The following is a 23,709-nucleotide window of genomic DNA, read 5'->3' on the forward strand; positions in this document are numbered from 1 at the left end:
AAAGTGGAGTTACCCTTTAAATATTGCAGAATATACAGCCTCATGCTACATAACTAAGCTCCATTTCTTGCTGAATAAACGAAATTATTAATGTATCTTAAATAGAAAACTATCTTTAGATTTAAATTTTAAAAAAATCCGATTTTTAAATTTTTTTTTTTAAAACATCATTGATTTTTATCCACCCTGCTAATGGAACATAGATCGGTCTCAATAAGTTTCTTCCCTGGCCATCCTGCCTTTAGAAAATGACACCAGAATTTGGAAGTGACGTTATACACGCTGCCTCTGGGTCATTAAAGAGGAAGTAAGGTCTTCTTTTTTAAATGGTACCTGCAGGTAAGCCTATAATAAGGCTTACCTGTAGGTACTGTAAATATCTCCTAAACTTGCACCGTTAGGAGATATTTACGCCATACACCGCCGATTATGTCATCGGCACATGCGCTCTGACGGAATGCCAGTCTGTGTCGTTTCTTCGGAGCCCTGTGCCATGACTGGCGGCATCGCGGCTTCGGGAAAATGTCCGCCATCTTAGTGGTGTGCGGGGCCACTGCAGGGCTTTGTTCTAAGGTAAGTATTTCATAATGAGCTAGTATGCAATGCATACAAGAAAAAGAGGGTTTGGGACTTTAAATGAGGTAGATCTAGCATGGCTAAAAGATGAGTCAATGTAACAAGACATGTTTTATTCATTAAAAAACATGACATAGCAATATGAGTACATGCATAGTAAAAAAGCATGACTGCAGCAAACTGTTTGTGGGCTTTCTTGTGCATCATCTTTAGAAGAGGCTTCCTTCTGGGACGACAGACATGCAGACCAATTTGATGCAGCGTGCGGCGTATGGTCTGAGCACTGACAGGCTGGCCCCCCACCCCTTCAAACTCTGCAGCAATGTTGGCAGCACTCATACATCTATTTCCCAAAGACAACCTCTGGATATGATGCTGAGCATGCGCACTCAACTGCTTTGGTCAACCATGGCGAGGCCTGATCTGATTGGAACCTGTCCTGTTAGACCGCTGTATGGTCTTGGCCACCGTGCTGCAGCTCAGTTTCAGGGTCTTGGTAATCTTCTTAAAGCCTAGGCCATCTTTATGTAGAGCAAAAATTCTTTTTTTCAGATCCTCAGAGAGTTCTTTGCCATGAGGTGCCATGTTGAACTTCCAGTGACCAGTATGAGAGAGTGAGAGCGATAACACCAAATTTAACACACCTGAGACCTTGTATCACTAATGAGTCACATGACACCGGGGAGGGAAAATGGCTAATTGGGCCCAATGTGGCCCCATTTTAAACAAGCTGAACACTCACTACTTTACATTGTCATTTCTTCAGTGTTGTCACATGAAAAGATAGAATAAAATATTTACAAAAATGTGAGGGGTGTACTCACTTTTGTGAGATACTATATGTCACCAGAACACATAGGTATGAACGGCCCCTTTATAAGCTTATCACCTGGAGGCGTCTCCAAACTCTGCTCACCCTCCACAAGATTTTATCCGGCTTGCAGCTAGTCTCAGTGATGTCCTCAGTGGGCACAGGTTGAGGATTAAAATCAGCAAAGGCTGCCTATGGTCACCGCTTCACACCCCCCCCCAACCCACACATGGACTCTGTAATGGGGGACTCTATTAGGGACACTGATGGGGACACTGATCTAAGGGGCATTAGGGTGGGAACCCTATAATGGGAACTCTGATGGGGACCATAATGTAACAGCAGACTCTAATAGGGACTCTGATGTAAGACTCGGTTCTTACTGCTGCAATGCGAGAACCCGTGCGAATCCAGTACTGGTTCCCTTCCTGGATCGCATACAAACCGCAGACAGTTCACGCTGCCCTATGCAAACCGCTGCGGGTGTTAATGACACCCACAGATCGGTTCGCATATCGCAGTACGAACTGTCAAATTGGACAGGAATTGGATTGCATGAGTGTGAACACCCACGTGATCCGATTCTGGCACGGACCAAAAAAAGTGTCCTGCATGACTTTGGTTTGAATGCCATGCGAATTCAGCCATACAAACTGTATGGCTGAATTTGCATTGCACAGACATCGCATGTGATTTGCACAGCAGTGCGGTGCGATTCACATGCAAAGTCACACAGTGCAGCAGTGTGAACCCAGCCTTAAGGACATTCTAATGGGGATTTTTTCACGCTGCAAATATTTGTAAAATATATGCGATGTGGGCCTCATCCTTAAGAGTTTGGAGACCCCTAATCTAGAGGGATACATGCTTAGTCATCAAAGTATATGTCATTTGTGTAACTTTGTTCTGCAGGTTATTGCCTGTTCTATTAGGCCAAAGTTAAAACCAAAATTTTGAATTGTAAATTGGTTGTGTGTTTTAAAGAGAGCACATGGAATATTTTCAGTAAGCACATATTGTAACTATAGTATGTAAATGGTGCAGCGCTAAATTCAATGAAAAAAGTGAAAACAAGGCTAAACCAAGAAAACTAAAGCAGACATATGTGATATATGCTGGTGATGTGAAAATTAAATCACTAATGCCCCGTACACACGGTCGGACATTGATCGGACATTCCGACAACAAAATCCTAGGATTTTTTCCGACGGATGTTGGCTCAAACTTGTCTTGCATACACACGGTCACACGAAGTTGTCGGAAAATCCGATCGTTCTGAACGCGGTGACGTAAAACACGTATGTTGGGACTCTAAACGAGGCAGTAGCCAATAGCTTTCATCTCTTTATTTATTCTGAGCATGCGTGGCACTTTGTGCATCGGATTTGTGTACACACGATCGGAAATTCCGACAACGGATTTTGTTGTCAGAAAATTTTATAGCCTGCTCTCAAACTTTGTGTGTCGGAAAATCCGATGGAAAATGTGTGATGGAGCCTGCACATGGTCGGAATTTCCGACAACAAGGTTCTATCACACATTTTCCATCGGAAAATCCGACTGTGTGTACGGGGCATAAGTGGTGTGAGACTGGTCAAGTAGACATCACGAATATGCACATAAAATAAAATAAATCAATGGAGTCCACAGTTGAATGTTGTGAATTTGATAATCACAAGTGAAATATATTGACATGCGTGATATAGATAAAAATAAAAATTGAATAGTGAATATAAAGTCCCAGTGAACTCGCAAAAGGAAGAAGAAACTTCAACAGGTGAGTACTGCAATTAGTACAGCCTCATGCGTGTCCACAGCCAGCGGTGGCCGCCACTGGCTGTGGACACACATGAGGCTGTGGAGCCCGGAAGACGGGGAGAGCTGAGCCGGCAGTGACAACATCAACCCCAGTGGAGCAGCCTTGGTCCCTCCTATCCTCTCAGGCATTACAGATATCACAGCCTTGAAATGTTCATACGGTTTTTGGGAGACCTAATTCCCAAGGCTTGGTGAGACCAACTTTTTGGTCTGTATAGCTGGTAAGGAGCCAACCTATTTCACTTTGGGTGTTCCGGTTTCATTGGATAAAGGGACTTTTTTCTCATCACAGTACTAATTGCAGTACTCACCTGTTGAAGTTTCTTCTTCCTTTTGCGAGTTCACTGGAACTTTATATTCACTATTCAATTTTTATTTTTATCTATATCACGCATTTCAATATATTTCACTTGTGATTATCAAATTCACACCATTCAACTGTGGACTCCATTGATTTATTTATTTTATTTTATGTGTATATTAGTGATGTCTACTTGACCAGTTTCACACCACTTAGTGATTTAATTTTCACATCACCAGCATATATCACATATGTCTGCTTTAGTTTTCTTGGTTTAGCCTTGTTTTCACTTTTTTCATTTAATTTAGCGCTGCACCATTTACATACTATATTATTTTGAGTTTTGTATTGCAGACTCTTGGTGCGAGCTGCTTATATTTACTTTATTCATTTTATCTCTGCTTAGTTGTTATTCTTATTTTAGTGCAGCGTTTGGCCATCCGGCCCCTTTTTTTTTCACATATTGTAACTATAATGCCCCGTACACACAACGGAATTTCCGACAACAAATGTTCGATGGGAGTTCGTTTTGGAAATACCGACCGTGTGTGGGCTCCATCGGACATTTTCCGTCGGAATTTCTGACAAACAAAATTTGAGAGCTGGATCTCAAATTTTCCGACAACAAAATCCGTTGTCGGAAATTCCGATCATGTGTACACAATTCCAACGCACAAAATTCCACGCATGCTCGGAATCAAGCAGAAGAGCCGCACTGGCTATTGAACTTCATTTTTCTCGGCTCGTCGTACGTGTTGTACGCCACCGTGTTCTTGACGTTCGGAATTTCCGACAACATTTGTGTGACCGTATGTATGCAAGACAAGTTCGAGCCAACATCCATCGGAAAAAAACATGGATTTTGTTGTCGGAATGTCCGATCCTGTGTACAGGGCATTAGTATTGCAGTGACTTTCACATTTTTCATCCTTGCATTTCCAAATGTGTGGTATTCTATCGCATGTAGTAATTTGTAGATTAGCTACAGGAAGCATGATAAAATGATCCCCTTGAATTACTCTGCCATATCAGCCACACAGGGAGTGCTTTCCTTTCATTGAATTATTAGCCAACCCATAGGCTTGCATTATGTAAAACACAGCACAGCACAAGCAAGAAGCAGAGCCTGCACATGTAATGACCAATATTGGCTGCCTCCATATGCAGATCGTTATAACACTATATACGATAAGTTAAAATATATGTATTAGATGGATAGATAGATAGATAGATAGATAGATAGATAGATAGATAGATAGATAGATAGATAGATAGATAGATAGATAGATAGATAGATAGATAGATAGATAGATGTATGTACAGTACCTTCTATAAATATAGTGCTGTCTACTATATTATCTTTATCTGTAAACTCTGTCTCAGGGTGTGTTTTCATATAGAAAAGAATCACCCCTCTTTAAAATAATCAAATTTTGTTGCTTTGCAGCCCAGTTTTTGTTTTATCCAGCTGTATATACTAGTGCAACTTATAACATCCAAGTGAAACATATGTGCAAGCAGATGTGTAGTGCCAATAATCCAAAAATAAATGAATAAACAAACTAGTAATGTAAAGTGAAAAAAAAACAAGTCCTCAATTAGTAAATATAATCCTCCATGATGAAAAGGGAAAAAGACATTTTTTTGTGTCCAGTGTGAGGATGAAGACTTAAGGCTGGGTTCACATATGAACACGCAGCGGCTCACAGCTGGGGTCCGGTGCATCCTCGTTCACCATTTCAGGTCCGATTTCAGCCCGAATTTTTGGCTGAATTCGGACCTGAAATGGACCAAAAGAGCATTCCTGTGCAAATCGCTCCGGAACGATTGCGGAGCGATCACTGCGGAGATATGTGAACCGGCTCCATAGAGAACCTGGTAACAATCTCCTGCTTTTGCGAATTGGATGCGGTAGGACAAGGCACGACCCCGTTCTGTGTAAAGAGCCATGGCCGCAGCTCTTTAACCATGTGATGGGCTGTGTCCAATCACAGCCGGTCACATGTAAATACGGAGATGCCGGTAATCGGCGCTCCTCGCCTCACACTGACAGAGTGTGAGGAGAGGAGAGCCGATCAGCGGCATCTCCTCACAAGGGATAGCTAGGTATGACAGCAATCAGTTCCCACAAGTGCCAGCAATCAGTGGCCATTAGTGATGCCAGTCAGTGCTGCCCATCAATGCCCATCACTTCGGCCCATCAATGCTCATCACTGCTGTCCATCAATGCCACCCATCAATACCCATCAGTGCCGCCCATCAGTGCCTCCTATCCATGCCACCTATCTGTGCCCACCAGTGCCACCTATCTATGCCCATCAATGCCGCCTATCTGTGCCCAGTGCCCACCAATGCCACCCATCAGTGCTGCCTATCAGTGCCACATATCAGTGCCACCTATCAGTGCCCATAAGCGCGGCATATTCGTGCCTGCTCATCAGCGCCACCTCATCAGTGCTCATAAGTGCAGCCTATCAGTGCCGCCTCATCAGCGCCCATCAGTGAAGGAGAAAAATGACTTATTTACAAAATTTACTGACAGAAGCTAAGAAAAATTTTTTTTTCAACATTTTTGGTCTTTTTTTTAAGGAAAAAATAAAAAAAAACCCAGGAGTGATTAAATACCACCAAAAATAATCTCTATTTGTGTGAAGAAAACGATAACAATTTCACATGATTACAGTGTAGCATGACGGGGCAATTGTCATTCAAAATGTGACAGCGCTGAAAGCTGAAAAATGGCCTGGGCAGGAAGGGGCTATAAGTGCCCTGTATTGAGGTGATTAAAATGAATGGGTTTTTTACAAGGTGATCGTTTACAATCACTTTAACCACTTGCTGACCAGCCTCCGTCATTATACGGCGGCAGGTCGGCTCTTTCCCGCGAATCGCCATAGCTGTACGGTGGTCCCTTTAACAGCTACAGCAGGCGCATGAGCGCCCGCGGCACGGCTGGGGAACAGATGCGAGTGGCCGGCGGCCGCGATGTCTGCCGACCACCGACGATCGCTCCACAGAGAGCCAGAACGGGGATCTGTCAATGTAAACAAACAGATCCCCGTTCTGACAGGGGAGTTCAGAGTGATCGTCTATTCCTAGTGATTAGGAACAGCGATCTCTCTCTACTTCCAGTCAGTCCCATCCCCCCACAGTTAGAAACACCTCCCAGGGGACACATTTAACCCCTTGATCACCCCCTAGTGTCAACCCCTTCCCTGCCAGTGTCATATATACAGTAATCAGTGCATTTTTATAGTGTCTGATCTGTCCGCCGCAATGTCGCACTCCTGTAAAAATCGCTGATCACTGTCATTACTAGTAAAAAAAAAAAAAATAATAATAAAGATGCCACTATCACTTTTGCACAAACCAATATATATATACGCTTATTGCACTTTTTTTACCAAAAATATGTAAAATACATATTGGCCTAATTTGATGAAAAAAAAAAATTTTTTTAACTTTTTTTTGGGATGTTTATTGTAGAAGACAAAATTTTGTCTATTTTTGTTTATAGGGCAAAAAGTAAAAACTGCAGAGGTGATCAATTACCACCAAAAGAAAGCTCTATCTGTGGGGAAAAAAGGACAGTTGAAGCAATGCAGTGCCGTATTACAAAAAATGGCCTGATCATTAAGGGGGAAAATCTTCCGGTCTCTAACCACTTCAGCCCCGCAGCATTTGGCTGGCCAAAGACCAGAGCACTTTTTGCGATTCGGCACTACGTCACTTTAACTGACAATTGTGCGGTCGTGTGACATGGCTCCCAAAAAAAATTGACGTCCTTTTTTCCCCACAAATAGAGCTATCTTTTGGTGGTATTTGATCACCTCTGCGGTTTTTATTTTTTTGCGCTATAAACAAAAAAAGAGCGACAATTTTGAAAAAATGCATTATTTTTTACTTTTTGCTATATTAAATATCCCCCAAAAATATATAAAAATGTTTTTTTCCTCAGTTTAGGCCGATACGTATTCTTCTACATATTTTTGGTTAAAAAAATCCCAATAAGCGTTTATTGATTGGTTTGCACAAAAGTTATAGCGTTTACAAAATAGGGGATAGATTTATAGCATTTTTATTAACTTTTTTTTTTTACTAGTAATGGCGGTGATCAGCGTCTTTTATCATGACTGTGACATTATGGCGGACACATCGGACACTTTTGACGCTATTTTGGGACCATTCACATTTATACAGTGATCAGTGCGATTACTGTGTAAATGTGACTGGCAGTGAAGGGGTTAACCAGGAGGGGGCGCTGTAGGGGTTAAGTGTGTCCTAGGGAGTGATTCTAACTGTGGGGGGGGAGGGGCTGTGTGAGACACTACACTGATCACCTCTCCCAATTACAGGGAGCAGAGATCTGTGACACTGTCACTAGGCAGAATGGGGGGATGCTTGTTTACATCAGCATCTCCCCGTTCTTCCTCTCTGTGAGACGATCGCGGGTATCCCCGCGAACATCGAGTCCGCGGGACCCGCGGTCGGACTCACGGAGCTTGCAGCGGGCACTGCTATCCAGGCCTCGCGAGATCATGTACAATAACGTGATTTCGCACAGCGGAGCCAACCTGCCGCAGTAAACCCGTGGCGGCTGGTCCGCAAGCAGTTAAGTGGTTAAGCTTTGATAATAAAACCTGAAAGCTGATTGGTTTCTGCATGGAGCTGCACCAGATTTTGCACTCTCCAGTTTTAGTAATTAACCTAAAACTTTCTGGCAAATCATCTGGTATTTTTAAGTACTTGCAGACAATATGGGGAATATTGCGTGTATTGATCAGGTGTACTGAATTTTTTTTTTTTTTGCCCTGACATATGCTTCCATCAGATATGCCACACATACATAACAAAACAGTAATGTCAGTGCTTGTTTGCAAGTATTGCAGAAACTTTGGGGCTCATTTACATTATATGCATTGAGCTGCTCTGTATAGTCTTGCAGTGCTCCCTTTGCAGCGCACACCGGCGGCTGTGGTATAGTGCGCCTGGTATAGTGCGCCTGGTATAGTGCACCTGGTATAGTGCTCCTGGTATAGTGCGCCTGGTATAGTGCGCCTGGTATAGTGCTCCTGCTATAGTGCGCCTGGTATAGTGCTCCTGGTATAGTGCGCCTGGTATAGAGCACCTGGTATAGTGCTCCTGCTATAGTGCGCCTGGTATAGTGCTCCTGCTATAGTGCGCCTGGTATAGTGCGCCTGGTATAGTGCTCCTGGTATAGTGCTCCTGCTATAGTGCTCCTGCTATAGTGCTCCTGGTATAGTGCTCCTGGTATAGTGCGCCTGGTATAGTGCGCCCGGTATAGTGCGCCCGGTATACTGCGCCCGGTATAGTGCGCCCGGTACAGTGCACTTCGTATACTGCGCCTGGTATAGTGCGCCTGCTATAGTGCTCCTGCTATAGTGCTCCTGGTATAGTGCTCCTGGTATAGTGCGCCCGGTACAGTGTGCCTGGTACAGTGCGCCCAGTATAGTGCGCCCGGTATAGTGCACCTGGTATAGTGCGCCCGGTATAGTGCTCCTGGTATAGTGCTCCTGGTATAGTGCGCCCGGTATAGTGCGCCCGGTATAGTGCCCCCGGTATAGTGCACCTGGTATAGTGCGCCCGGTATAGTGCCCCCGGTATAGTGCACCTGGTATAGTGTGCCCGGTATAGTGTGCCTGGTATAGTGCTCCTGGTATAGTGAGCCCGGTATAGTGCTCCTGGTATAGTGCTCCTGGTATAGTGTGCCCGGTATAGTGCCCCCGGTATAGTGCTCCTGGTATAGTGCTCCTGGTATAGTGCGCCCGGTATAGTGCCCCCGGTATAGTGCACCTGGTATAGTGTGCCCGGTATAGTGTGCCTGGTATAGTGCTCCTGGTACAGTGCGCCCGGTATAGTGCGCCCGGTATAGTGCACCTGGTATAGTGCGCCCGGTATAGTGCTCCTGGTATAGTGCTCCTGGTATAGTGCGCCCGGTATAGTGCCCCCGGTATAGTGCACCTGGTATAGTGCGCCCGGTATAGTGCGCCCGATATAGTGCTCCTGGTATAGTGCGCCCGGTATAGTGTGCCCGGTATAGTGTGCCTGGTATAGTGCTCCTGGCATAGAGCGCCTGCTTGTGTAAATAAGCCCTCAAGTTATTTTCAGCAACCTAGCAATATTCTCCAATCTCCTATTACACTGTGTACACAAGGAAATATATCTTTAACAATTTCTATCTGTGTTCTTTTGAGTCAGCTTGAAACATAATAACTTTATTAAATAGCTGTTACCTATTCTAGTCATAAAATGGAATTGCTGTGCCAGAACGATTTATCTCCGCTGATCCACCGAAGAGGCAAGAACATGTCGGCTGATTGTGATGGAATGTTAAAATTATTCAGAAGGAAATTGATATATTCTGCAACATATAAACTTACTGCCTTCTAGATTATACTCCGCCAGATCCTGGCACATGTGACATCCATTAATTCTTTAACTAAGTCATATTAGGCACAACTGACACTGGGAAATGAATGCAGAAGGGTGATATAATTAGCTTAATATGTTCAGTGTATTTGGAAAGTCTAAGTCTATCCTTTTTTAATAAACTAGAATCAGAAAATTATTCTGAATGATAGATGAACAGGGAGCGTTTATAGAAATACAATGATGAAAACCTTCTTTATTACTTAATTGCAGTTATTTAAAAAAAAAACAAATCAGTACATCTCTGTAATACATGCTTATTTCCCCATGATTTTTCATTTTTAAAATACAGCAAGTATGGACAAATAACTGTTGAGCTGCCACAAATCCAGCATGCTCCTTACTATTTTAGATGCCTTATGCCCCGTACACACGATCGGATTTTCCGACAACAAATGTTGGATGTGAGCTTGTTGGCGGAAAGTCCAACCGTGTGTATGCTCCATAGAACATTTGTTGTCAGACTTTCCGCCAACAAATGTTGGCTAGCAGGTTCTCAAATTTTCCGCCAACAAATTTTTCTTGTTGGACTTTCCGATCGTGTGTACACAAGTCCGTCGCACAAAAGTCCAAAGTACAAACACGCATGCTCGGTATCAATGCTCATCAAACACAACTTTAGCAGAAGGAGCCCAAAGGGTGGCACATGACTATTGAACTTCCTTTTTATCGGCTCGTCGTACATTTTGTACATCATCACGTTCCCACGTTCGTAATTGTTGGCCAACATTTGTGTGACCGTGTGTATGCAAGACAAGTTGGAGTGAACATCCTTCTAACAAAAATCTACGGTTTTATTGTCAGAAAGTCTGAATGTGTGTACGGGGCATCAAAGGTCCGACGGAACGAATCCGTCGGACAGTTGGATCGTGTGTGGGCTTCATCGGACCTTTTCTGTCGAAAAATCTGAGGACTTTAGAAATAGAACATGTTTCAAATCTTTCCGACGGACTCAAGTCCTATCGAAAAATCCCTTAGTCTGTATGCTAGTCAGACGGACCAAAAACAACGCAAGGGCAGCTATTGGCTACTGGCTAGGAACTTCCTTATTCTAGTCCGGTCATACCTTATCACGTTCGAATCATTCGGACTTTGGTGTGATCGTGTGTAGGCAAGTCCGTTTCGTTGGAACTCCCCCCAAAAATCCATACCAGACCCTTGGAACTACGAATCCGTCGGACAGTTGGATCGTGTGTGGGCTTCATCGGACCTTTTCTGTCGAAAAATCTGAGGACTTTAGAAATAGAACATGTTTCAAATCTTTCCGACGGACTCAAGTCCTATCGAAAAATCCCTTAGTCTGTATGCTAGTCAGACGGACCAAAAACGACGCAAGGGCAGCTATTGGCTACTGGCTAGGAACTTCCTTATTCTAGTCCGGTCATACCTCATCACGTTCGAATCATTCGGACTTTGGTGTGATTGTGTGTAGGCAAGTCCGTTTCGTTGGAACTCCCCCCAAAAATCCATACCAGACCCTTGGAACTACGTCGAAAAGTCCTTCGGAGTTGAGTCCGACGAAACGTCCAGTCGTGTGTACGGCATAAGGCTTCATGTACACGGAACGTTTCTCAACCTCTCCTGAACGCTGGAACATCACAGCTAGTAATCCACGTTTAAAAACGTGTGTTTAGCAGCGTTTACAAGCCGCTTTATTAAAGATAACCTCAGGAGTCCCTCCCAAATGATTAGAAAGCACTAAAAAGAAGTATTTATTAACTATTTCAGACATTCTGTGAGAGAACAGTGTGAGTAGCAGCTGAGAAAGCAGTGTGCTTGTAACTAGCTGTTATTTTTTGGCTGGTTTGTTAATATGGATCCCATGATGAGCATGTGTGAGGAAATGCTCCTGATGTTGCTTTTGCTGAGGCTCCAAAGATGTAGAAAATTGCATGGGAGGACCAGAGTTCGTCGCTACTGGACACATCCATTGATGGCTCAGCGCATGTCCACAGGATACTTTTCTAATATGTATGTTCAACTGCGTAATTAACCAGAGAAATCGTTTAATTTTACACGCATGTCAATTGCCACCTTTGACTTTAGATGGAAAACTTTATAACATGTTGAGTCATCAAGAAATGCAAACAGCCAGACATTAGGGTCTCAAGCTCAATGTGGGGGTCATCAGGATTAATTCTCAATGGTTGACGGGTGAGTGAAATTCCTATTCAACTTCAGCGTCAAGTAATGCAAGGTGTGTATTGTGCAGCACAATTGGCTGATGAGGGGAATATCACATGGTATATCAAGCCTGTATACAGTGATAATTGAGTTTTTGGTGTGTCTTTAGCATTTTCCAGGCTCAAAAGTAATAAATAAAATGTTTCCCTTTAAAAACGCTACTAGACGAAAACGCGCCTAAACGCGGGTAGCCACGCTTAGCCGCATTTGGCGTTTGAAATGCCTCTAAACACAGCTTGGGTTCCAAAAAAATCCTCTAAACGCAACTGCCTAGAAACGACTATAAACGACCCTGTGTGCATGTACTGATAAGATAACATAGAGGAGAGTTCAGGGGCAGTTGAAAAAAACACCCAACTGCTCCTAAACGTCCGTTTACCAGCAGCAGTGTACATGAAGTCTAAGATCCACCGTGGTCCTTATTATTTTAGCTCACAGCACTTAGTTGATGCTACTTTGCTGCAGTGAATTTCCTATTACCATTGTCAGTCCCATCTGCTAGCCTACTGAATAGGGATGGGCTTTATGCTCGGGTCGAACATGAGTTTGACTCGAACATTGGCTGTTTGCCGAACAGCAAACAATTTGGGGTGTTCGCGGCAAATTCGAAAGCCAGGGAACACCCTTTAAAAGTCTATGGGAGAAATCAAAAGTGCTAATTTTAAAGGCTTATATGCATGGTATTGTCATAAAAAGTGTTTGGGGACCTGGGTCCTGCCCAAGGGGACATGTATCAATGCAAAAAAAAGTTTTAAATACGTCCGTTTTTTCAGGAGTAGTGATTTTAATAAAGCTTAAAGTGAAACAATAAAAGTGAAATATTCCTTTAAATTTCGTACCTGGGGGGTGTCTATAGTATGCCTGTAAAGTGGCGCTTTTTTCCCGTGTTTAGAAAAGTCTGACAACAAAATTACATTTCTAAAGGGAAAAAAAAGTCATGAAGTAATAGCGTTGTCGGCTATATTGAATTGTCCATGGGAGAAATCAAAAGTGCTAATTTTAAGGGTTAATATGCAAGTTATTGTCATAAAAAGTGTTTGGGGACCTGGGTCCTGCCGCAGGGGGCATGTATCAATGCAAAAAAAAAAGTTTTAAAAACTGACGTTTTTTTCGGGAGCAGTGATTTTAATGATGCTTAAAGTGAAACAATAAAAGTGTAATATTCCTTTAAATTTCATACCTGGGGGGTGTCTATAGTATGCCTGTAAAGGGGCGCATGTTTCTCGTGTTTAGAACAGTCTGACAGCAAAATGACATATAGGCTATAAGGAATTGTTGGTCCGACAATACAAACGGCATGGGATTTCCCCACAGGGGAACCCCGAAACAAAATAAAAAAAAAATGCGTGTGGGTCTCTCTAAATTCCATACCAGACAGGTCTGGTATGGATATTAAGGGGAACCCGGCACCAAAATTTAAAAAAAAATGGCATGGGGCTCCCCCTCAAAACCCATACCAGACCCTTCAGGTCATATGGATTTTAAGGGGAACCCCGCTCCAAAATTTTTTTAAAAAAATGGCGTGGGGTCCCCCCGAAAATCCATACCAGACCCTTATCCGAGCACGCAACCTGGCAGGCTGCAGGAAAAGAGGGGGGGACAAGAGAGCGCCCCCCTCCTGAACTGTTCCAGGCCACATGCCCTAAACATTGGGAGGGTGCTTTGGGGTAGCCCCTCAAAGCACCTTGTCCCCATTTTGAAGGGGGAGAAGGGCCTCATCCCCACAACCCTTGCCCGGTGGTTGTGGGGGTCTGCGGGCGGGGGGCTTATCGGAATCTGGAAGATTTAATAGATGGAAAGTTGAAAAAATTACTGAAGGTCTGCTTTAAGGTGTCTGATTAATCCTCCTAGTTCTTATCTTGGGACTACAGAAATCATGGTGGCTCTGTTGTGGAGATGGGCAATTGGGTTGTTTTGAGCAGTTTAGCAAAAGAAAACTAGGCAGGGCTGACATCACTCAGTCCACAAAAATGCTGTTTGCTGTCAGCTCACAACTAGACTTGGAAGTTGAGTGCATTTTGGCGGATCAACAGGTATTCTTCTGAACTTGCAGGGTCTGTAACCTCTTCCCACCCAGCCCTGGCATTCCATCAACTGGATTTTTACACCAGGCTTGTGGAAGGATTGTCCATTTGCGTGACCACTGTGATTGGCATTCACAGTGGTCACATGATCAGGAGCCAGTCCGACTGGTTCTAAACTAGAGACCGAGAGCTGTCTATGAATCTTTGGCCACAAGCGATGCATATACGCGGATTGTGGGCATTAATGCCCGCTCACTTTGCCGCCCCACATGTGCAATATGTGGGCAGCAGGAGGTCAAAGGGATAAAATATGGGGAACATGGGGTACATGTTTTGCAGAGATGGAGTCCATATGTTTTGTTTATTATTTTTCCCTGACATACATTTTTAAAATAGGGTGACATATTAGAGAGCAGCATTTTAACCACTTGCCGACCAGCCGCAGCAGTTATACTGCGGCAGGGTGGCTCTATTGCGCGAATCGCCCTACTGGTACAGTGCTTCGTGTAACAGACACAGTGGACGCGGCACCGGAGTCGATCCACGTGGCTGGTGGCCGCAATGTCCACCAGCCACCCGCCATCTCTCCACAAAGACGCAGAAAGGGAATCTGCTGATGTAAACAAGGCGGATTCCCATTCTGTTAGCGGAGTACAGTGTAGGGGGGGTTTCCAGCCGACTGGGGGGGGTGGTTGTTTGCCGCCCCCCCCAAAAAAAAAAAAAACCCCACCAGCCTCAACTGATTAGCACAGTGACAGTTTATAGTACTAGCACTGATCACTATATTAGTGTCACTATTGATTTGTGTCAGTCAGGGTACCCCCCAGCTAGCATCAGCTAGTGATTGCCTGCAACACTTTCACTGTCCTAGTAGAAGTCGCTGATCACTCCCATTACTAGTATAAAAACAAAATCCAGATTATATACTGTAGTTTGTAGACACTATTTTTTTCATGCATACCAAATATTATACACTTATTGGTATTTTATTTAAGATGAGTATCAGAATACATTTTAGCCTAAATTCATGAAATTTTAAAAAATGTTATTGGATATATTTTATAGCAGAAAGTAAATAAATATTGTTTTTTTCAAAATGTTCAGTCTTTTTTGTTTATATAATAAAAAAAAAATAAAACTAACACCAAAAGAATTCTCTATTTGTGTATAGAAAATTCTATAAATTTCAATTTTTGGCACAGTGATGCACGACCGCGCAATTGTCAGTTAAAATAGCACAGTGCCAAATAGCAAAAAAATGGCCTGGTCTTGAAGGGGCTAAAACCTTCTGGAGGGCAAGTGGATACTGTACTTATGAATGTTATTACCGGTAATTCATCTTTCACAAAGTCATTTTCTTTTAAGCTTAGATGGCTTTAAATAAAGCCTTGGTTAAAGCAAAGCAAAAAAACATGACAGCAGCAAAATGTAGAGAATGGCATAAATTGTCTGCACAGGTTTGTTGCTGTAGAAAGTCTCACCTACAAAAGCCACCAATATTTTAGGCAAGCAGTGATTGGTTCTAAGTTTCTATTAGCTTATAAATGGACCCATCCTGCCTCCATTTACCTAACAAGGCCTGAGGACCTTATAGCTCATAAACTAGACATTGCACTTTTGGACAGGTGCAGGAGCTTTGTTAAATCTCCAGTATCAGAGGCCCAAGGTAATTCTGCAGTATTTACCCTGTACTAAATAGGAAGGGAACAGTGGGGGCTGGTGCTCAAAATTTTTTGGGGGGGCCCAAAAATGTTTTGAAAAAAAAAAACCATCAATTGCAGCCACTGTGCCATCAAACACTGCCACTGTGCCCATCAAAGGCTGCCACTGTGCCCATCAAAGGCTGCCACTGTGCCCATCAAACGCTGCCACTGTGCCCTCAAATGTTGCCACTGTGTCATCAATTGCAGACACTGTGCCATCAAACGCTGCCACTGTGCCCATCAAACGCTGCCACTGTGCCCTCAAATGTTGCCACTGTGTCATCAATTGCAGACACTGTGCCATCAAACGCTGCCACAGTGCCATCAAACGCTGCCACTGTGCCCAAATGCTGCCACTGTGCCCATTTAAATGCTGCCACTGTGCCCAAACGCTGCCACTGTGCCCATCAAACGCTGCCACTGTGCCATCAATTGCAGGCACTGTGCCAAACGCTGCCACTGTGCCCATTAAATGCTGCCACTGTGCCCATTAAACGCTGCCACTGTGCCCATCAAACGCTGCCACTGTGCCATCATACGCTGCCACTGTGCCATCAATTGCAGCCACTGTGCCAAATGCTGCCACTGTGCCCATAAAAATGCTGCCACTGTGCCATCAATTGCAGCCACTGTGCCAAATGCTGCCACTGTGCCCATGAAATGCTGCCACTGTGCCCATCAAGCGCTGTCAGTGTGCCCATCAAAAGCTGCAAGTGTGCCCATCAAAAGCTGCCAGTGTGCCCATTAAATGCACTCAGTGTGACCTCCGCCTGCTCGCCGTCTGCCCGGCACTTACCCTGTCTTGGTGGGGCAGCGGGTGACAGCGACGAGTGGGGTCCTCCATGCGTCTCCTGCCATCCTTATCTCCCGTCCTCTCCTCCTCCTGGGCGTCCAATAGCAGCGCCTGTTATTTCAGCCAATCAGGTGACAGGTAACAGACCTGCGTGCGCCCAGCATGGCGCTCACAGGTCACCTTTTTTGATGCCTATTAGAGCCTATGGCTCTAATCAGGTGCTTCAAAAACACCCCCGCCGCTGTAATTTAGGCGCCCCACGCCCGAAAAGGGACCTGGGCGCCTGAATAGGGGGTGGCAGCGGCGGCCATAGATAGATTCATGCAATGCATGAATCTATCTATTGGTGATTAAGGTAGTGGCAGGAGAGAGGGAGCGGCGCCCGTGCGCCTTTATGGACGCACCGCCACTGGCAGGGAGTATTTGATTTCCAAATTAGACAATTTGGTAGATGTAGGCCACCCTTTAGTGAGGCCTACTGATTCATTCTGGTTTTCTATTTACTTGGCACCCTAGCACAGATAAAATATTTGAGTATCACTTTTTAAAAACATTTGCCATCAGCCCCACTTAAAGCCTAGCTTATATTCATGTGTCTACCAGCCACCAGCTGGCACAACACTTCCTTTAATGTTGTCCTAGGTGAGGGACCTGTGCATCAGTTCATCCCTACTCAAATGGCACCACTACTGTATTACACATAGCTAAGGCAGCCATCAAATAATGCTACATCATATCACCAACTACACAGAATATATATCCATAAAGTAACGTGGACAGAGCATTACTTTTCCAGCTAAATAGAATATTTAAGCTATATATTCTATGTAGGCTAGTATTTACTATAATGGTGGGCTAGTGTCTAAGGGTAGCAGTGCAGGGGAGGATGCGCCAAAAAGCAAACTATGATAATTTTTTTCTACTTAATTTCCCTATTCTTGACACCTTTGGACATTTGTGCCTAAGCTCAGAAGAAGAAACATTAAACCATATTTCTGTTATTTTGGTTATAGCTCTGTACAGATAAAATGTAGTTGTGAATATAAATGCAGCGCTTACCCCCGAAGGAGCGGCTAAATAATTGTTATATCCGTAATTCACGTTTACCACCCAACCCTCTCAGCCCATAGATTCATAAAACACAGTCCTTAATGCTTTTTCTCTTGCTTTATTTGATAACATGGACTGGGATGGGAGTAGGACTTCTTTTGAGATGCTCTTTTGTTAAATTATCATCTTTCACTGTCTCTTACGGGAAAACTAGAATCATTTGCGGATAGTTGGGAAATCACTTTGTGTGATTTCTTCAATCAGGGAAGATGGAAGTAGATTTGATAGAGAATAATTGACAAACAGTCACTCTGAATAACTTCTTCATCTGCATGACTTTTCAAGAACAGTCCATATCTCTATATGTGTGCTTGCAGCTTCACCGCTACCTTTTTACCACTACTTCCCATCTACATGGTACTTCCAAGTTGAGCTAAAGAAAAGTCACTCTGAATAACTCCTCCCGCTTGACTGATTGGAATCCCGGGGCATTGCTGAACCCAAAGTCACAGGCCACAACCACCTGTCTCACTGACTTGCGTACCAACATCCCTCAGCCCCTTGGGCTTTCACTCACATGATCAATAGTCCATGTGCCACTTATAAACAATCGATTACCCAGTTTCCTTCCGCTTTGTTGCTACTTCTCCCGCAATGATTCTTAGTTCCTTTTCTCCTTTATGGCCCGCTCCCCTCCCCGCAGGGGCAGCCAACGACACCAGCGATTACATGCTGTAAGATGTCGTCTCTTCCTCCATGGAGACAGGTTCCCCACCCTTCTTGCAAGGGGGAGCTCCATTGGCTCCCCGGAGGGGGAAACCTCTCCCCTCCGGGAACCAGGCTGGCTTCTCTCGCTCCTACAGGACCGGACTCTCTCTCTCAACCATGTGACCCTGCTTTTATATGAGAGTCCCAGGCATTACCAAGCAAATTAATGATTGGCCGAGACTAGCATACAAACTACCTGCCACTCAAATGAAAAATGAACAACAGGCCTGCTGTAATAGCACAAGCCTGTTCAAATTTACCTGACATAGAAAACTACCAGGAAAGGTCACCTACCTAAAAGTAGGTGCCCGCTACATAAAGTAGATATTTTTGTGACTCCCATAGTTCATTGTAGAATTTGTTTTTACTAAAATAATTGCATGATAGAGAGGATGAACCTTGTTTAAAGGGATATTGGCATTCAGGTATGAGCTGAGATGTCTCAATACAGACCTCTTTATAAGTGCCTCCTTTCAGCCTCCACTACTTGTTTTAGAGGATGTTTAAAGCCCAATTGAACCCTCCTTTTATATTAGCTAAATGCATTCCAGATGCCTCAAAACAAAAAGTGTTTATGGTCTTACGATATATTTCCTATATATAGAAAGCAGCCACACAGTAGAAAAGCCCATCCCTTGCCAGCAGTTGCAGAGTGGGACCATTGTTATCTGATCTCTGACATACCCCCTACTGAGTGAGTTCCAGAGCTCTCCAATCAGAGGGAAGCATGAGGTCGGACTCAGTAGAAGGCGTTTTTGGACCTCTGCCATGAGATCACTGCTTACTCACAGAGGCAAGAGGGGCAAGAGTCCCTCTGAGCAGTTGTTGGCTTTGGCTGCTGTAGAAAGCAAATTGTAAGACATGGAACATCTTTTGTTGTGATGCACCTGAAATTGATTTAGCTGGTTTAAATAAAAGATTTAATTGTGTTTTAATCACTGGCTCCAAAATGTGTGTTGACAGCGCCCATTGTTATATTTAGCAAAACCTTTTGAAAACTCCCAATGGTCTTTCTCCTGGGAAGCAAATATTCTGGTGATGTGTGCACACTATACATCTCCTAGTCCATAGTCCAATCTGGGAGCAAGCAAAAGAGGGGGGCTACATTCCTTCTTATAGAGGTATTGTAGAGAATGAACATAGCCACCCTCTAACACAGCCATTCTAGGTTTTCTCCAGAGGTTTCTAGGGGTTCCTTCAGCTGTATCTTATTGACCTCCTATTTAATTGTGCCTGCATTGTTACAGGGTCAACATCACTAAGCAGAGCCAGCGGCATGACACCAATGATGTTTATAGTCTGTCTATAAGGGTTGCATTCTTCCTTCTGACCACCAATGTAAGGGGCGTTTTCCCAACTGTCCCCTGATAAATTGGATTAATAAGGTTTCCCTGAGACTTGGAAACTATTTAAGGGGTTCCTTTTGGGATAGAAAGGTTGAGAAAGGCTGTTCTAACAAAGCCAGATCACATCAGCAAAATAAAGGAATTTGGAGATTTGGAGAAGGCTGAGAGCAATAGAAGGGGCTTTATCAAGTTAAGAACATACATACTTTGTTTTTCTTTTCAAACCAGAGCTTAATACCACTTTAATCCTTGGTCATGTTAGCCCATTCAAATGCAAAATGTTCATGTTTGACTGGAGCATTCCTACAAAAATGTTTGTTTCCTTACATGTTCTTGGTTTGTTTTAACTATAATGTTCAAATTTTCCTTTTACAGATAAGAAATTCATTATTGCTAATGCCAGGGTCCAGAACTGTGCGATTATTTACTGTAATGATGGCTTCTGTGAGATGACAGGATTCTCAAGGCCAGATGTCATGCAGAAACCATGCACCTGTGACTTCCTCCATGGCCCCGAGACCAAGAGACATGACATTGCACAGATAGCGCAGGCCTTGCTGGGGTCAGAAGAAAGGAAAGTCGAAGTCACCTATTACCATAAAGACGGTAAGACAGAAGCTTCTACATTGATGTCTATATTTAGAGCCATATTGATTAATCTATATTAGTTTGTTCTTGGCTTGTTCCGGCAATATGTTTCATGTCCTGTATGTCAGCTGTGTTTAAAGAAGTCTTTAGGGACTCGGGAGCTGCTGTAGAGGAGGATTTAGAGGAGGTGTATGAATGTAGGTTGAAGGCCTCGGAGGTAATTACTCATTAGTGAAGTGTAAAGGATGCCTATGGAAAATGTAATTTTTTGCTTTATCATTCTTTATTCTAGTGATGGTGTTCCTAATAAATATTGTATGACTTTGGCACCTCTACGTGCAGATTTGTGAAAATATGCAAACTTATGTATTTTTCTAATGCAGTATTTATGATTTTTCTCCTATGTCGTATAGTCACATGTGTTTGAAGTGAGATAACAGCATGTTTTCCAGCATGCGATGTAATTTCCCACAGTGCATATATTAAAAAAAAAACACTTTTTTCGTACCTCTTATGTGCTTTTTAGAGGAGTTTTTATTGCATTCTATTATATGCAAACTAATGCCCCGTACACACGATCGGACATTGATCGGACATTCCGACAACAAAATCCATGGATTTTTTCCGACAGATGTTGGCTCAAACTTGTCTTGCATACACACAGTCACACAAATCTTGTCAGAAATTCCAAACGTCAAGAACGCAGTGACATACAACACTTACGGCAAGCCGAGAAAAATCAAGTTCAATAGCCGGTGCGGCACTTCTGCTTCATTCTGAGCATGAGTGGCACTTTGTGCGTCGGAATTGTGTACACACGATCGGAATTTACATGAACGGATTTTGTTGTTGGAAAATTTGAGAACCAGATCTCAAATTTTGTGCGACGGAAATGGAAACTGTCCGATGGAGCCTACACACGGTCGGAATTTCCGACAACAAGCTCTGATTGTACATTTTACATCGGAAAGTCCGACCGTGTGTGCGCGGCATAAAATGTAAAAAAAAAAATACATTGCAACACAGAGGAATAGCTAAAAGTTATAAGATAAAGCTAAGTGGGGCTTTATCATACCTGATAACTGAAGGTAGATTAGATGTGACGAGAAAGAGAAACCTGTACTGAATGTAATTTGAACATACAGCTGGTAAATAAGAGAATACAAGAAATTAACCATAATAATAGCAGCCTATGTGACTACTATAAGGGGACTGAAGGGGCCCGTTTGGTATATGCAAAGTGTTCATATCAGATTTAGTTATAGCCTTGTCAGCAGCTGGTTGTCAATCAAGCCCTGATGAAGAGGGTGCTCTTTGCACTTTTTGCATTGTTTCCCTGACTTTTAGTGGAATAAAGTTGTATCTAGACCTCTTAGCAGTGGTGTGGTGCATCAGTTTCCATTTTTATTGCATTACACTACAAGTCAAGGAGAACATGAAGATCCACTGGGATGTAGAATCCACCTGTCCAGGAACCAGATCATGTACTGTAAATCAAGATCAATACTTTAAACTAGCAATGTCAGTGAGATAACCCTGTGGGTACAGTGCTGTTTTTCCACTTTCATAAATAAGAGGAATCCATGTGCCCATTCAAGGCAACGTTCTCATGGCTCCCTCTCTACCCATCTAACCAAATAAATATAAATGATGCAAACTATACAAAATGACTCCTAGGGGGCGATAATGAGAGCCTCCTGTGGTCAGAGGTATTTGTCATCGCACATGCTGTGAAACAGATTAATGGGATATCAACATGTGTTCCACTATCACTTTCAGGTGAGAGTCAGAGCATGTCTCAAAGCTCAGGTGACTTCTTCAATTACAGAAAGATGTTTCCCCGGCCTGTCTTCCTATGGGAGACATTTTCCCATCTGTGACCACCCTGGTTACTTATTAAACCTTCTGCTTAGCACTTTTTTAATAAGATTATGATTGCTGAGGAGTACTTGTTATCCTTCTAGATGCTTTGGGGGAAATCTTACTGGCGTGTAAAAACGTACATCATTTTATCACTCCAAGAACACGAGGCCGCGTTGCGGTTGATCCATCATGTAATCGGAACTCCCAGAATCATTTGCTAGGAAGTGACAGGCAGAACGATGCTGGGGCCTGGGCTTCACAGGGGCCAATTCTCTAGGGCTGTGTACTTCCTTATTAGTGGCACAGCTCCAGGAATACTTTTTCATAATGCAATAAATGTCAAAATCACTTTAATATATAAGATTTGGTCGGTTTGTATAATAATTATATGGTATGTATGTGTGTCTTTGATTCCTGCTTGCCGCTGAAGGATTGAAAATAAATAAATATTTGAAATGATTTATATATTTTGAAAACAACGGTAATTTATAACTCGGCTGTGGGAGAACACATATATTTCCCAAGTCAAGAGCTGTTCTAATGTGAGCCTCAGGCAGTGGTTTCCTCCAGAGAGTGCAGCCGTAATCTGGCTTTGCTGACTAATCACTTAACAAAATTTGACACAACGGACCATGTTTTGTTCATTTTACTTAGCTGCCGTTACATCCAGAACTCCATTTTTCTCTGTGGCTATATATATATTTATATATATAGAAATAACAAGGAGGCACAGTGGGCATAACTTATACCTTCATCAAAAAGTAATATAGCAATGTCATATACTATATATATATATATATATATATATATATATATATATACAGTGGGGACGGAAAGTATTTAGACCCGCTTAAATTTTTCACTCTTTGTTATATTGCAGCCATTTGCTAAAATCATTTAAGTTCATTTTTTCTCTCATTAATGTACACACAGCACCCCATATTGACAGAAAAACACAGAATTGTTGACATTTTTGCAGATTTATTAAAAAAGAAAAACTGAAATATCACATGGTCCTAAGTATTCAGACCCTTTGCTGTGACACTCATATATTTAACTCAGGTGCTGTCCATTTCTTCTGATCATCCTTGAGATGGTTCTACACCTTCATTTGAGTCCAGCTGTGTTTGATTATACTGATTGGACTTGATTAGGCAAGCCACACACCTGTCTATATAAGACCTTACAGCTCACAGTGCATGTCAGAGCAAATGAGAATCATGTGATCAAAGGAACTGCCTGAAGAGCTCAGAGACAGAATTGCGGCAAGGCACAGATCTGGCCAAGGTTACAAACATTTTCTGCTGCACTTAAGGTTCCTAAGAGCACAAGAAGAACCCAAAGATCACTGTGGCTGAGCTCCAGAGATGCAGTCGGGAGATGGGAGAAAATTGTAGAAAGTCAACCATCACTGCAGCCCTCCACCAGTCGGGG

At 43.1% G+C, this 23,709-nt stretch overlaps 1 protein-coding gene across 5 annotated transcripts in view; it reads left to right on the forward strand.

Moving 5' to 3' along the window:
• Positions 1–23,709, forward strand: part of KCNH7 (potassium voltage-gated channel subfamily H member 7) — a 714,913-nt gene that overhangs the window by 21,076 nt on the left and 670,128 nt on the right. For all 5 annotated transcript variants that reach the window (XM_073634033.1, XM_073634036.1, XM_073634035.1 and 2 more), the window contains exon 2: positions 20,200–20,430. In XM_073634033.1, coding sequence (XP_073490134.1) covers positions 20,200–20,430 — 231 coding nt within the window. The remainder of the gene's footprint in view (positions 1–20,199; positions 20,431–23,709) is intronic.

This window comes from Aquarana catesbeiana, linkage group LG06 (genome assembly GCF_042186555.1).
Source record: "Aquarana catesbeiana isolate 2022-GZ linkage group LG06, ASM4218655v1, whole genome shotgun sequence".
Classification (NCBI taxonomy): Eukaryota; Metazoa; Chordata; class Amphibia; order Anura; family Ranidae; genus Aquarana; species Aquarana catesbeiana.